The 16,964-nt window shown below is 42.7% G+C and overlaps 1 protein-coding gene across 1 annotated transcript in view; it reads right to left on the bottom strand.

Annotated features, from left to right (window-relative positions):
• The window catches only part of adgrb1a (adhesion G protein-coupled receptor B1a), a 110,253-nt gene that overhangs the window by 51,441 nt on the left and 41,848 nt on the right, over nt 1–16,964 (bottom strand). Inside the window, exons 13-16 of the mRNA XM_041941849.1 lie at nt 12,612–12,755; nt 4,357–4,432; nt 1,047–1,149; nt 892–935 (exon numbers count right to left, since the gene is read on the bottom strand). Of these exons, the coding sequence (XP_041797783.1) occupies nt 892–935; nt 1,047–1,149; nt 4,357–4,432; nt 12,612–12,755 (367 nt within the window). The remainder of the gene's footprint in view (nt 1–891; nt 936–1,046; nt 1,150–4,356; nt 4,433–12,611; nt 12,756–16,964) is intronic.

The raw sequence follows: 16,964 nt of genomic DNA, 5'->3' as shown, positions 1-16,964 counted from the left end.
GTGGGCTGGGAGGGGGAGGAAAGCTATGAGCGACACTTTTAATTTTCCACATACTGCATCAGTGTCGTAGCAGTGATAGCGCGGGGTTAGCGTTTCCCCAGACAAGAGCTCCGGAGCTGTCCAACACACTCAGCACCTTTCATGGGGGAGCAGTGCACTGACTGTGTCAAGATGAAAAGCATTGTGGCTGGCCATGGAACTTTCAGGGGGAACATGGTGTCTCTAAAACATCCACTCTGAGTACCAGGAACTGGGCTAGAGGGTTCGCCAGAATGCTGCTGAAAAATTGGACAATGAGATCTGGACCACTCAGTGTCAGCTTGCCAGAATAATGCAGTTTGACTCTTGAGTGTTGACCTGATATGTGACTATTTGAACAAATAGTCTTTATTAACCCTACAATAAATAAATAAATAAATAAAAGAGCTGAAAACTGATCACTGGCCATTTCTTCCCATGATTGATGGTTTCTGTGGAACATCTGGCTTGATGGTGCACTAAAAGGATGAAAACAGGGTCCTTAAATTCACTGAGGTTCATCCTCTGCGGAAGGTAAATGGACATTTCATAAAAAATGTGGGGACACGTTTCTTACAGTATTTTACTTTAGATCTAAGTGCCAGACAGATGGATGAATAGACAATAATGAATATTCGCAACTGGCAGGATACTGCACTCCATAAAGTTAAATTAATTAAAACAATGTGCAGTAGAGGCTGAAAAGTCCTGATGCTGACTTCCTAGTATGGGGCAGCTCCAAAAATGCTGGGCCCTACATTTCCCACAATACAATCAATAATATCTTGGCTCAGTTTACAAAGAGTCATATGAATCAAGGTCCACTCATTAGCAGGTTAGAGTGCGAGAAGTCAACAATGAAGTGGGTCTTACCTGTCGCTCTCGTCCCAGGATATACAGGTCTGGTTGGTCGTGCCCTGTTAGATGAAGATAAAAAACGCATGATCACCATAAAAGAGTACCAGCAAAACAACATAACATCACAATAGCTTGATTTCTCAATTTGCTATGTGGAAAAAGTCACTTACGTTATACAGGTGAGAGAACTCAACTACAACTGGAGCAGAGAGGGAAGCGGGGGTGGGCTTGATGGTCACTGACAAAACCTTGGAGTTGAGGACTGTGCTGTTCCTAGAGAGAGAAGGAGAACATCTGTGGCTAATCTGTACCATTAAAGTAAATAATAGCACAATGCTGATGTTTAGCAGGCACAGTGTTCACCACGTTCATCCATTTGCACTAAACAAAATAAAACAAAAAATGGTCGGATGAAAAGTCGGAGGCTTATCCATGTGAATGTGGTTTATTGTCTCTGAATCATGAATATCTATAATCTACTGTTCAATCTAAAGGAAAGTTAAACATTTGACTTGCTGGTAATCACCATATCATCGTGTGAGGCCAAATTTGAATGCAACCCCACCAAGAATTGTTGAAACGATCACAATCACTTGGGCGCAGTTTGGGAACCATAAATATCTGTAGAAAATGTTGTGCTAATCCATCTTGTAGATGAGTGGGATATTGTACATGATGACTTTGGCGTGCCAGAGGATGAGTCCTTCTCACTGAGGTGAGAAGGACTCATCCTCTGGCACCATGAGTATCCACAAAAGTCATTGCAATCCATTCAACAGTTGTTGGGACATTTGAGTCAAAACACCTCTCGGTGGTAAAAGAGGAAATTCAGGGGAGCACAAAAGTCATCCAGATTTGTCCACTTCGGGACCATATGTGTATGTCCAAAATTTCACCATAAAGCACAAAATCACATGAGCCTCAACTGCATAATCAAATATAAAATGTCTAACTGATCTGCCTCTGATGAGCTCACCACAATCTTTGTGCTCTGCTTCAGAGCAAACATGTAACCCCACCCGCTAAGGCCTCTTTCTAGCATCTGAAGCAGTCCACATTGCTTTTCAATAGCTTATCTTAAAAAATATTTGGGGGCATTGTATTTTACATTATCCCTGCCTGTTTAGTATGCATTGCAATTGCTGCTTTTCATAGGTGCTATCAATCATGTGGAATGAGACAATCAGAAAAAAAGTGAATTGCGACTTGAAGTACTGACACCGAAAGCTTCCAGCCAGCCAAACATGTTCAACAGCCCATGCTCCGTTTCCCAGCTTCTCACACCATCACTGTGTCCTCTGTGCACAATCGCCCTCGCACCATTCCACAACATAATCAGTCAACTTAAATATTTCTGTCATGTAGTCTCTTCCCTCAAACTCATCTCCTTTTCCTGAAGGGGGAATCAAATGCAGAAAAGGAGACAAGGATGAAAAGGAAAAAAAAAAAGAGTGAAGAGGAGCTGAGAAATCTGGAGAGCACCAGCAACCCAAAGATTTGGAACAAATATGTGGGAGGACTGGAGAGAGTGAGGGTCTGCTTCACATCCGTATGTTACCAGTTCATTATGTGCTTTTACCACATTATCATAATGGAGAGCTCCTTACCGCCGCAACCACAGCCACAGATAACAGGCTGTTACTCTCAGAAGCATGCATGCATTCCAGTACACACACACACACATTACACAGAGCTACACGTACACTGCTGTGTTAAAATGTATGTTAATCATCATGCAAGCAGTTACAGCAACTTCCTCCAAGAAATCCTTTTACTCACGGAGATAAAAGACATACATGAGGCCACCCACTGTAAGTGTGCTGCTGCTTCTGCATTAAATCCTTGTTTTCACTTAACTGGAAACATTCACTGCAGCACTGATGCAAAATGCCCTGAGTCTGCCAAGATGATCCATAACACCCAGGACGGTTTTGTAGTAGAACCGGAATATGGTTTCACTGTTCCACAGCATCAGTGACTATATTTCAATGTGTAGCTGATCTAATAAAGGACATGGTAAGGGTTCTGATATTGTACAATCGTTGTTGTCAATGGGTATGTTATGGGTATGGGTATGTATGCTTTGACAAAAGCGCTTTCACACTGCTAAACCAACTGGATGTTTTTTTTTTTTCCATCAACAAGAGTCTCTAATCATCCTCCTCCATTCTGGATTGATAATGCTGCCTTTCAGTCAAGTTTCAGGGACTGTCCTTGACTGAAGAAATTCTTAGCCAAGTCAGCAGACAATGTGAAGCTATCTAGCGGCCTACTGAACTGAAAAGTGTGGCTGTGTGGAATGTGACTGTTGTGTTTCACATGCAAAGACAGACCAGGTGTAACTGAGGTCGCAGTGGATGGGTGGGCTGCCTTTCACACAGAGGTTACATTGGCATCTCCTTTCTCAACAATAATGAGCATTTGATTATTTCCTCCAAAGTCTGTCTTTTGCTTTCAGCTTATCAGGCTTTAAACAGAGCGGTGGCTGATGAGAAAACACCAACACTAATGGCCGTATTTGTATCAGTGATTTGTAATGGTTTGGGAAAGCACTGACAAACAATGTTGTCCTGCTCATAGGGGCACTAAATTGCTCAGAGGTTGATTTGGAAGGCAATTACTAAGAAAATATTTTGTTTGGTTTGGTTCTGAGGATTGTCTGTTTGTTTGTCCATCTATCTGCTGTCTCTCTATATATATTAAACTCTGTATCAACTTGAGGACACAACCAGTAATCATTTTTGGATCTGATAGCAAGGCTAGAGTCTGCAGCCACGCTAGCAGCTCTGTGCAGCTGTGGGCATCATCAGTGAGGTTCATCCTCAGGAACCGTGAACGTCAGCTGTCCAGTAGTTGTTGGACAAAAGCGATGGACTGGGAGCCATGCCAGTGGCATGGCTAGAAACACGAGGACATATAGAATGTCCCCATATGATTCAAGCTGCTTCATCACCACATATTGAATGTGAAAGTAATTACTGATGTTCAAGGCAGTAGTGTGACACAGTCATCTTAATTCAAGGTCCACCTACACTACTAGTTTTGTCCCAAGCTGTCATACTCTGCTCCGTTAGTGACAACTGAGCCAGCCACATTCACTGAAAGCTACAGAAAAAGCTGGGAAGTCGATCTTTGGATATAGATAAAATGTGTTTTGCAATATTACTTCAAAGTTTTCCTGGTGTCCTCTGCTGTACCACTAATGGCCAACAATCCTTGAACAAAAAGTCAGATCAATTGTGTTACAGTTCTATAAAGTATTCCTGTACGGGTTCCCTGAACCAAACTGTCAAATACACTGGATTACATTCTTGTTGATTCATTTATCAAATTCCCTGGTTCCTTATCTGAAAACACCTTTCTAAAATCCCCTGACATGGAGTTTACTGATGGAGTTTCAGAGTCAAAGGGAGACCTGGTTAAAAACCAACAAAGCTACTAATCCTTAAATTGCAACTGTAAAGCAGTCAGTAGTCTTACCTCTGCAGAGTCAGAATGCTGCCCAGGTTTCTGTACAGAACGATGCCGGTTACAAACGTCGAGGACTCGTCTGAATCTGAAACAGAGGTGCACACAGAGACAGGAGTGGTTAGAGGAGAGACTGCATGGTTCAGTCTCTGTTAGTACTGTGGCCTGCTACAGAGGAGAATGCAGGTCAGCCATGCTGCCTCCATTCCTCCAGTCCCCAAGAGCTCCTCACACTGGAAGTGGCCTACATGACTAGTCAGCTATAAACGCTGTCTCCTACAATGCTTTACAGTCGCACACACACACACACACGCATACACACACACACGCATACACACACACACATACACTCTCTCTCTCTCTCTCTCTCTCTCTCTTTCACGCACACAGACACATTCACACACAACTGACACTGCTAATTTTCATAATCTCCAGATAGGCCGACAGTAACAGCACAGTCTGACACTGTCCTCACCCGAGGAAAAACAAAGCAAAACCAAACAATGCTTGACTAAATTTCATTCCAGCAGTGGAGGAGTAAAGAAACTAAGGAAAAGAGTGCCTTCTTTGGGGCCTCCAGTTCTGACCCCAGAAATAAGAAATACTATCATATCATATATCATATTACCACCATTATCAACATTAATGACAACCACTACTGTTTATAATTGATCCTATATGGGCCCCTGGAACTAAATTGGGTCAGATAAGGACTCTTGCCTTGCTCTAACGTGTGTTTATCTGTTGGTCGATGACAACATTTTAGAATCATTGTTGTGTGCATGCAGCAACATTATCCAACATAAAGACACCGTTTCCAGCCATTACAGTTTCACTCCTGCTTGATTTGGTGCTTTCAGGTGGTACAAGAGTGTTTTTTTTTTTTTTTTAATACAAGTTCCAGAGCTCCACAGGGCCCAGATTACAATCAGTGCCAGTGTTTTGTTACCTTCCGTACCCACATTTATGAAAATATTCTTTTCACATGCTTGTGGACCATACATGCTGACAAACGTGGGTGAACACACCTGTGCATGCAAACACCAAATGTAGTAAAAACAGCAGTATAAACGTCCAGCGTTTTGGAGAATGTTCACCCTTTTCTCTCTATCTTTCTATATAAGTGGCACAGTACAGTAAAACACTGGCACTGAATGTGGCACTGGATTTAAATGTTGACATGCAGAACTATCCAATATGACTGTAATTCTTATCATACTTGGCTAAAATCCCACATGTATCAACTGCAAGGGTCAGCAAACACAGCTTGAGCCACCAGTGGGGAACTTGAGTACTGGTTAACAGCACAACCAAATATACTGTGACCCAAGAGGATTCAGAATGAAAACTGAAGAGGACAGTCAACAATGCAATGCTAGTACTGAACTCGTAAATACACCAACACTAACTGTCTTCTGCATCATGTCTAGTGCATGCATGCACCTCTCCCTGTGAGTCCCTTTTGCAGTGGAATATACTTTGAATCCTTTGTGAAAACTTCACCAGAAAAGACAAAAAGTACAATATCAACATTACAATTGCAAGACCATTATGGAAAGAAAACAGTTAATGGCTAGTGCTGAAAAAATAGTACGATAGTATGAAAAATGGGGTGCAATTTAAGGAGTTTAACTCAGCTGGACCCACTAGTATATCGTGTCAGCACAAGAAAGATTAGGGGGCAGCAAAGACATTAGGATCCAGTGGAGACATCTTGTTTCGGATAGAAATGCTGGACAGAGCACAGCGAGTCCGATGGACTGACCAGCAAGTAAACAGCCTGATGTTACAGACATAATGAGCCGTTCTTCAGGATGATGAAGAGGAAACCAAATCTATCTTAGGCCATCGATAGTCATATTTTGGGTATCTGTACCATTTTAGGATATTTATCTTTTTAATTGAGGCCATTTACTACATTTATCATTTCAAGCCCTGTGTATTATCTCTATTTGCACTGAATTCCTTGATTTTGCTGTATATCACCAACTGAAGCAGCAGTTCTTCAGAACGGCATGGACTATATGAAGTGCCAGTCATCTGCACAATCAGTTGCAATTAGCTCCATGATGAGATGAAATAGATACTAACTGGTCAAGTGAAGTGTCAATCAAAATGTCTGAACCCAGCGGCCATCTTGAAACCATATTGCCTATGTATGCATGCTTACTGGAGTTATTACAGAGAAGATATAGACGATTAGCACCTCTGCCGGCTAATTTGACATGATAAAACATCTTTCCGTCGATTATTATATTGATCTCGACTAAATATTTTCCAGGATCAGACGTCTGTCTGGACCTTTGCCAATGTAACTAGACCGTTTTTGTGAGTGTGTTATTGACTGGTGGATTACCAAGAGACTTCATCGTGAATTGGCTCAATTTGATAATGATGACTGTATCTCGAAAAGGTTTGCATCAGTTGAGCCACAAGAATATTAGCTTTCCAAACATGTATGGCATGAGTATAAGATTAAACGTAGCAGTTGTGTACATAGACAGGCAGACCAATTAACACTGCGGTGACCTGCGGGCGGGGAGTCTTAAGAGTAACCTGAATCACAGAGAGTGAATCAATCTAGTTATTTTTTACATTTTGTTTTTTGTCAAGAAGAGCAGCAGAAGTGACAGTTTGAACTGGGGATGGGCATTTAAGGCCAAACTAGTGCTGAATGTTCATTGGGAACTATTGGACCGGTCTTTGACTCTGCCGTCCCCTCACACCCTCATGCACCCAGGAACTTTATTTCCTCTGCAGCAGCGAGTACAGCCTTCTTACATGAGGAGGCTGCAACTTGAGCTGATCTGGACACGTGCACAGCGACTATTATAACTCACTTCCTGTGGCATCAACTTTACACTGGCTGGAATAACATGCAGGTACTCTTCACTTTTACACACCTGAGATCTGCTTCCCACAGCACCCACTGAACTACATCACACCCACGCAGGTTAAAAATATTTTTAAAGACAAGAAAATAGTCTCATTAACTCTTCTTTTTTAATAAAATTTAATAACAATTTGAAAATTCAAAAATAATGACTCATCCCTAGTTTAAACTTGAATGAGTCAGGGCTTTTTGGGTCTACATCATTTTACCCTCGGCGCCATCCAATGCTCTGCCACGGACGCATGAACGGCACCTGAGCACATGCACCATTGACCCAGACAGGAATCCATCCACTGAAATAGTCGAGCTAATTACAAACGACACAGTACTCTATTGGCTGATACTTGTGCATCTCCACACGTGGCTGCAGCTCTCTGTGGGTGAGCTCCCCCTGCTGCAGTTAAGGGACAACAGAATAGTGCCAGCATCGAAAGAAATTTGTCAAAACTCGACTGCTGGACTACATGAAGGCATAGACAGGCCTGGGGCGAGGAGAAGACTTCACTTTCTGGCTGCGGTGTCAAAGGCGAAAAAAAAACACAACTCCATCTGCCGGGCCATCTGAAGACATCCAGCGCTTCTGCTCCAGCACACTACATGGCAGCCCGAGAGCACGTAGTGGTGTGCCAGGCAGCAGGCAGAGGCTGTAGCTCCCAGGCAACAGCTGAGCTCCCATGGGCATCAGGGGGGAACCGAGCAAGACGTGTATGTGTGTATGAGTGTGCGAGGGGGATGAAGTATTATGTGTCCTGCTCATCCACTCTTTGGCTGCCCCATCCAATATGCTCAGCCAGATTGTCTGTGCCCAACAAGAACAAGCCTGGAGGGACTTTAACCAGTGATTCAATAAGTCATATGTCTGTGTGCTGAAACTGAAACAGCTCATAGCCAAGTATCTGTCCGTGTACATTTGTTTGTATGATGTATGTTGGAGTGTGAATATGCACGTGCATAAGCGTCTTTACTCACATGGCTTTAAATCATGTAATGAGCAGACAGCACTACATTTTATGACACAAACATGAACTCTGAGATGCCTTCTGCTCAGTCTAATTCCTGCTTTAGCACACCTCAGTTTGCATGGAGGGTCTGTCATATTGGAGGCTGCTCTCAACCAGTTAGTGGTGAGAGGAAGTGGTCTAGAAAACCCTTTAACAGCGAGTGTGCACTTGTGCTTACCTAATATACTCCATTACCTCCTAACGGGAACACATTTGCCGAGAAAGGAGTAAACATCATACACATTTAATTTTCATCTTGCTACTGTTTCAGATATTATTTTGATCATGCACACAAACTTTTGCTGTATTTCGCTCACACTACCTTTTAATGGAGGCTTTAAGCAAGAGAATGAGAAGTTAAAACTAAAAATATGGAAATCACTATGTCGAAATGACTTGGACTTGTATCATGACATATGCATGCAAAATAAGGCCCTGCTTATTGGATTTTATTCTTTCTGCACTTGCACGGAAACAGCATGTGATATAACACAACATCTGGTGAAGCAAGGTGTCCTTGGTGACTTCTGCTTCTTGCTTAGTGAGGAGCATGCTGAGTGTGTCCCACTTTTAACTTCTTAACATTTTTAACTTTTCCCTGCTGGGTTTTAGACCTCGAGCACACTAATCAGCTGGCTTTCTATGGGTGGGTCCCCATTTGTGTCATGCACATTTAAGGACAATTAAGGACGCACATGCACATGACGTGATGCAGAGTGATGACATGATCCCAATGCTTTCACACTCTTTCACTGATCAACAGGTGACGGTTACACACCAAGAGATGCTGCAAAGTGCCGACAAAGGCAGTAAAGAAGAAGACTGCGAGCAATTGAACATGGATGTAAACAATGCTAGGTTTAAAAAGCTTTAAAACATCGGCTTTGCAACTGTTATGAGGAAGGAAATTGATTCGACACATATGTAAGACTGAGGTTTACTGTGATGGATTACACAACTGAATCCCCCTTTAAAAGGCTCTTATAGAGTATCATACTTACCTTTGAGAAATTGAGGGAAAGCAATGGGCCCAAATCTAACACTGTGTAGCATGCATTTGAAAATGTTCATCAAAAATCTAAAGCATGCATGATTTGTAGTTTAAGGAGCAACAGCTCGCAAACATGTCATTGTGGTCCTTTAAGTTAAGGTTATGATCACTGATTATTATGTTAAACTGCATTTTTCATGACGTGCCTCATAGCATTGGCAACTAAATGGCCCCTTATGGCCCTGCAGCCACTAGAAAATTATTGTTATCAAATTATTAACATGGCGTCTACTTTAAATAAAAACCTCATTCTTTTATTTTTTGTTTTTCTGTGGGTTTAATTTTTGTTGAATGTTGTTCTGTTGCATGCTGCTAAGAGGAGGCAAATTGCGTTTTTCTTGCCGTCTTTCCAGACTGTTCAATTTAATGTTCAGAGGCATTAGACCAAATGCATTTCTCGCTGTTCTTTTGTTGCCTACAGAGCACGCCATTTGTTTGTTTTTTTTATTCTATGAAAAAATTCGCAACATTTCTAGAGTTGTGAGAAGGGAGCGATCAATCAGTGTAAACAAGGCATCAGAGAGCCGTTTTAATCCATGTAAGCACGTCCAAGCTGTACGCATAAAGAGGGCTGGCTGCTGCCGTGACATTGCCACCATGGAGACACATCTCCCAGCTGGGGAGGAAATTGTCTCTAATTGCTCCTGATTGGCTCCTGTTGACTCCTGATTAGGAGTGACGGCCTCATTAGCATGCTAGCAGTACAGGGCTGTCTTTAACGGCCGAAACTGACAAATAACCTACTGAAAACTATGTACCTAGCACCTGCTGCAGTGAAGAAGGCTAGCTCAGCTGGTGCTGCTCTTAATCACAATTCATGACTCAAAAACACACACCTCCCCACTCACCACAATGAATATTGATATTAGACGATGCTGAAAAGCTTAATGTTGACAATGATTTTGAATGTTCACCGCCAATAATTTTTACTACTATTGATGCACGACCACTAGAGTATGGTCAAAAGTAAGGCAAATAGAATTTAACTAATGTTTAAAGTTGGTATGACAGAGGACATGAGCACATCCGGCCATGAGTCATATAATACTGCTGAGTCAATTGAATTCCCCCATATTTTCATTTTCCCAGGGAAGCACCAAACCACAACACCTATTTTGTCACCTCTGGTCATGTCAGAGTTTTGGTCATTTGCTCAGGTTTTGAGATATGGCTCTGAGATTTCTGATATTTCTCCAATACGAATGAATGTGAAGTTTTTTACATTTCAGAAACTCAGCTGCATCATAGGCATGACTGATGTAGTCCTGTTGGACCAGAGTGTTGTGATGAAAAGGGAGCTGTGCCTCAAGGTAAAGATCTCAGTTTACTTGTTAACCTGCATTACCAACCCCACCCATGGTCCCAAGCTTTGGCAAGTGACCAAAATTCAACTGTGGATGCAAGTGGCCTCTTGGAATCCAGCTGGTGGATGTGGCTGAGGAGAAAAACCTTTGCCTACATTTCTTAACCTGCTGCAACTGCTCATACGAGAATTAACTGCAACTTGTGACAGATTTCAAAGAAACTTTTTCTTTTGTTTTTGTTTTTTTGGTAAAAAGTATTCCAATGAAACCTCTCTATGTTTTCAAATGTCATATTCATTTATTTGAGTTCCATGAACTAATTTCCAATCATCCCTACTGTACTGGTGACATATATATGTAAAAACCTGGAAATGAAAACTAATTGCATGTATGGATACCACTTAACACAATTAAGAAAATGTGTTTTTTAGATGAAGTAGCAACCCTTTGAATAAGGGAAATCATTTTTGCAGTATATTCACTCTCCATAGATACAGTATCTGGCCTGTGTAAATATGACAAATGCAGTATGAACATCCTGCATACAGGATGAAAACGTACCAATTTCTTTTTCTTGATGCTATGTTTGATTGTTTATTACTGACAACTTAAAAGTAGTGTTGTACTGCACTACATTATATTGAGAGGTGTTTCTATTTTTTGTCCTCCCTGTTTACAAACATGGGAGGGTTGAAATATCAGAAACACCTTTTAATATAATGCAATCCGGTCTACAACTATGACTTTAGTGCTGAAATATACAATCTAAATAACTTCTGTGACTGTGTCCCAAAAAAACTGAACATTAAAGGCCTCATTTGACAGAACTGTTGAATTGGATTAGATTAGATTGTACAGGTGTACCTAATAAAGTGGACACTGAGTGTACACACACACACAGCATTCATGCTGTCGTCCAAATATGAACACCTTTTCGATGATAATCCAACACACTACATCTGAGACTATTGTCGTTATGTTTAGCATATTTGTTGTGTTATGAGCAGAGATTATTTCTTTTAGTCCTGGAACACATGGTAAGTACATTTATTTGTAAGGCCACAAGCAGCAGCTAATGATGGTTTCAGCCCAACAATCCTCAAAGATTTTTCTGATTAATCAATAATAATTTCATAATTATATATTGAATAGATTGAGGGGTGTTACCAGAAACTTGGTGATTTATATGATGAAAGAACATGGACATTCACTTCACCATGACATTAAATGGAGAAGAGCAGTAAATCCTCATATTGGAAACATTAACATTTTTCGAGTTAGCTCTCTGCTGTAAGACAACAGAGTTGTATAATTCTCTTTGTCTGTAAGCAACAAATAGTGCATGTAAGCTATGGGAATGGTCATGTTGGCAATTCAGTGCCGTCAAAGTATTGAGGCAAATGGGCTTTGTATTAAGATTTTATGAAACGTATTCTAGCCTCAGTGAAGACAATGGGCCTTTTTGTTGTACACATGCTGAACAGCGGGTGATGAAAAATGATTTTGTTATTCTCCTGCATGTTTTATTTTCAACATTAAATACAACCATCTCTGCATGCATTTGTCTGAGCGGGTGCTTTGCAGATTAATGGCAGTAAACACTGTTTTATAAATCAACTGCTGTTCCCTATTTCTGCTTTTTTGTCTTGACGGCACCCTCCCAACCAAACACACACACACACACACACACACACACACACAAACACAGGATCAAGTGCACACATTCTTGAAATGAATCCTCAAACAGACGGCAGACAGTCCTGCTGTAATCAGAATTTGGGGAACATGTTTTGCTCAAAATAAATACATAAATTATTCAAGAAACTCATTATTTTGTCAAATATTACTTGAATTTAATGCCCACACAACAACCTGTTTTCACTTTTTTCCTGGTTACAGTAACTTGCACAGTGACGGTAGTGAGAAGGAGCGTCTTCATACACTACTGTTACTTCTGTGTGTTTGGTCTCAGTGGAATGGGGTTGGGATGCAGATGTAAGGTGTGTTGCAGCTCTCACCTGGCTTGCCAGTTGACAGAATGTTCTTGGGAATGGTGACTCTGTCCTCAGAGCTGCGGGCCCAGTCCACCATGCCCCTCCAGCCCTTCATAGGGAAGCTGATGTCGGCATGACCCGCCACTGGACGCTTGTGGATGCTCAAAACTGTAACAGAGAGATGGTGCTGACTGAAACTTTCAATACTTACGTACATTATTTAATTAATTTTATCATTCTGTTTCTCCATATCGGTGATTCTACATCTGCTATTCCTTGCATGCAGACTCCATCTATTGTCTACCCATCTTGTAAGAGGGATCTCTCCCTCCCCTTGTTTTCTCGACTGACGGCATTGAACATGTATTCACTCAGTCAGCTTCTTAGTATAATTGATGGGTATTATGTGGACAAAATATTTTAGAACAGGACAACTTATTTTATGTGTGATATTTCTTATTTTCTGTGGTTTACAGTGGGCGGTCACTTGTCATGGATTTCTGTGCACAAATTAGAATTTAACAACATCTAAATCAGAGTCTATTAACATTGTGGGGAGCTGGGCATGGAAGTTAATTCTGGTGGGGTAGCTTGCGTTTGTTGCCAGGCCACTGTCAAATAAACAGGACCCGCATAGTTCTGATAAACTATGTAAATATAATATATAATGCAGCCATTTGTTTTAGGAAACCGTGAGTGCTGCTTCAGAAGTCATGAGTTGTTATGGAGAAATACTCAAGATTTGATACCAGGTTTTACCAATTAGTTAATTAACTTTTTGTTGGACTTTTGGTTTTACTAAAGTGCATGGGGCACGCGCTGTACGATGTTGAAATGATGGTGAAGCCGCTGATTTTGGCATGTATACTTGATCAGTGGTTCTATATACAAAATATGGAAAACAATTTCTCCAAGCAAAACTGTTAGAAATTAAAAGTTAGAAGCTGTGTAGCATATGTCTAATATGTTGTAATGCTAGCATGGCGTGCTGGTCCCCCTATTAACCACCCATTCCTTTCACTCTCTGCACAGTGCGTTCAGTTTTGATGTGCTGGCATACTGTATGCACACAGATTAGCTGTACTGTGCTTATAAAAACTGAAATCAATGGAAATGATGATAAAACTAGTTCTATTACATATAGATGATGCCCTCCAAGAGCATGTTTGCACAGCTGTGAAAATGTTCTTTCCTGCCACTGTGCACTGTACCTGTACAGTAACACCGTCAGGACCTGACCTCCCGAATTTTCAAGCAGTCAACAAGTGAAGAACAGAAGGGAAGATGAAGCCGTTCAGGCTTTCTGAAGCTGTCCAGTTGTGCTTCACCCACCAGCTACTGGCAGACCTTCACCCCCGCTGTGAAGCTTGCCTCGGCGCTAAGCATGCCGGACCACCTCTAACTCCACAGTCCACCTGTCAGTATTGTGCGCACTTGCCTGTGGAGGAGCAGCAGCAGTGAACAAATTCCTTCATCCAGACCACGGTGGAGAGGAGGTGTGGTGGAAACTGAGATGACTGCGGTGGTGTCCCTCTGGAGGACGAGGCTGACAAGCTAATCTTTAGAAGCGACTTCCCAGACATCCCTGAAAGGGACTCAGACAGCTGGCACAAGTCAGATGGTTCAGCTCCCTCCATCTAGGGCCCTCTTCTCTTCCCCCATTGACAGACTTGGAGTCTGATTGCGAGGATGGGGCTCCGAAACTGCGGTGTTCCTTGTCCCAAGAGCGGCTCCGTTCTTGTCCGTGTCAGTCTGCCAGTGACATTCCGACCACCAAAGGACCTTTCCTGGACGTGCCAGATGTTACCAGGAAGGCAACAGATCTGAGGGGCACTGTGATGGATGCAGAACAACCTGCACCGGTTCATGGTCTCTGCTGGCCAAATGACGCAGACTGTGGCATCACTCAAGCCTTTCAAGGAAGCAACATTTTCCAAATTCGGAAAACTGACAAACACTCTGACCTCTCTGACCGTTCGCACAAGTTTGCCACTCAGATTGATGCAGCTCAGAATAGCATGGCGCTGCTGTCCTCAGCTGTCTCCACTGTGGCAGCTAAGCCTGGGGCTCTCTTCCCGGATCTAACAACTTAAATTCAGGAAGGCCATGACAGCTGTCCTGACTCTTGCTATGGTGACAACAGTGGCTGCATCCAGGATTATGGCGTGGCAGACAATGAAGCTGAGAGATATTTTGCTGCACATGTCTCAGCTTCTCCCTCTTATCAGACAGGAGCTGCTGGATGGTCCCATATCCCATAATCCGCACGTAAAATGTGCATTACTGACCATAAAGAATATCATCAACCTCCCACTTTTCAGTCTTTTTTTAGTCTTCGTTTCTAGCACTGGCCCTTGCAAGACGGCATCCCCATGGGCAGTAATGAATGAACAATCACACACACAAAGTGTCACACAGTGGCGATGAAGGCTGCCTGAAAATTATGTCAGCTGATGCTCCACAGACATGTGCATACCCGCTTACAGAGCACTGCTCAGTGTGGCAAAGCCTGCTATCCATGTACATATGGATTTCAAGGCTAATTTCAAAAGGCTATATGCTCCAGTTTACCAACCCCTGGTAAGAACTTGTGAGGAAGGAGGCCACCTCTTACGTCCCTCTAGAAGAGGGGGACAAGGGGTTCTCCTCTTCTAGAGACCAGTTAGTTCTCACACTAAAGAAAACAGGTGGGATGAGGCCTATTCTGCATCTGCAAACACTGGGTTTTCCCATAAACTGGCAAAGGAGCTCTTTGTTCCTACCCAGTCATTAATTTATCTGTGTGTGAAAATGAACTCTGCCACCATGAAGCCCCTGCCAGGCTGCATGCATCACATCATGCCCAACAGAGTGGTGATGGCACTGTCAGTGATTTCTTCGAAGGTTTTTCCAAAAGGCCTGTCAGTAATGCATATATGGTGATGTACTCTTAGGGCTCCTGCACATGAGGAAAATCCAGACGTGGTTTGGCTGTTCTGGCCTAGTTGGGCACAAGAGGCAGACGCTGACCATCCTCCCTCACTGCAGTCAGACCCAAGATAGTGGAAAGTCATGTTCTGACAACGGGGGGTTTGGCAAAAGTCACACATATCAGTGTACATAGATGTGTCTCCCTCTGGTTGGGGTGCGATGTGCGAGTCTCGGGTGGTGAAGGTAAGGTCGTAGACTCTACCATGCCGTCACATAACCTGTCTGGAGCTGTCCCTGTACTGAAAGAACACTTTGTTCTGCTGCAAGCAGACATGTCATAGTAAGGACAGACAACATGAGAGTGGTGGTCCCAGAGGTGCAGAACCATGGTCCAAAGTCCCTTCCATGCATGGAAACTTAGTCCCACGCTCCTTCAGGTGTTGTAGGATGGGGAAGGTGAAGGTGGGTCTGTTCAGCTCATGAGAAAATGTGCAATGCGCACTGTGGTTCTTCATGAATGCACAAGACAGCCCTCCACTGGTGCTTCCCCAAGTTCCCCAGGTTCTCCTTACTCCTCACTCAGAGTGCAATGGCTGGGAAACCCTAGCAGCTCCCATGGCGCAGAGGTGCACTGCTACAACTGGACAGCACAATCCTCCTTCTCCCAGTCATGGGCCAATCACTGTAGGCCTGGCCACTGAACGGGAGCTCTTGGAAAGGTTAGGATTGCCCCCTGCCCACTATCCAGGGCCACCTCATAGCGGCAGCTTTTATAGGGCAACATCTCAACTCATAGAATCTGGATTTACAGTGCACAACTAGCAATTCTGACCTTTGGAAGAAGGCCTCACAGTCAGGCAATAAAGCAGGAGCCACCTTGAAGCCTGTATCATGTCAGTTGATGCTGTTCTTATTAGTGCATACTCTCAGGCAAATAAGCACACCGAGAAAGCCAGGAGCTTTGGGGGCCACCAGCCCCAGAACAGCACGGTATTCCAGCCTTCAGTGTGAGATACTACTACCAAGAAATGCTGTCTGTCTGTAGTCTGATTTGGTATTCTGTGATTTTTCAGTCACCGGTAGCTTTCATTCTGCCATCTGTTCCTCCATGAAGGTGCTGTGCAGGTGAGTTAACATAGAGGACAATATAATCTGTAAGTGTTTTGATGTGTTTCACGCACTGTCAGTTTGTGTGCTGTGTAGTCTTTTCTGTTTTATGCCATTTTTATGCCTGCAGTTCAACTTTAAAGACCTTTAAAGACAAGTAAAAACATAATCTTGTTGACTGTAATATCTCTCTTAGGATAAAATTAAAACAGAAAATAAATAAATAAATAAATAAAAGAAACAACTGAGCAGTTAAAGTTCAAGTCTGGTGAATTCCCACGTCCTATACAACATGACTGCTTTGATGGGTTTGAAGGGACGAACTGTGATCTAACTATATGTTGGCAGACGATGGAACGT

Source organism: Chelmon rostratus, chromosome 8, assembly GCF_017976325.1.
Source record: "Chelmon rostratus isolate fCheRos1 chromosome 8, fCheRos1.pri, whole genome shotgun sequence".
Lineage (NCBI taxonomy): Eukaryota > Metazoa > Chordata > Actinopteri > Chaetodontiformes > Chaetodontidae > Chelmon > Chelmon rostratus.
Note: the sequence above shows the minus strand (reverse complement) of the source record. Positions and strands in the feature narration are given on the sequence as shown.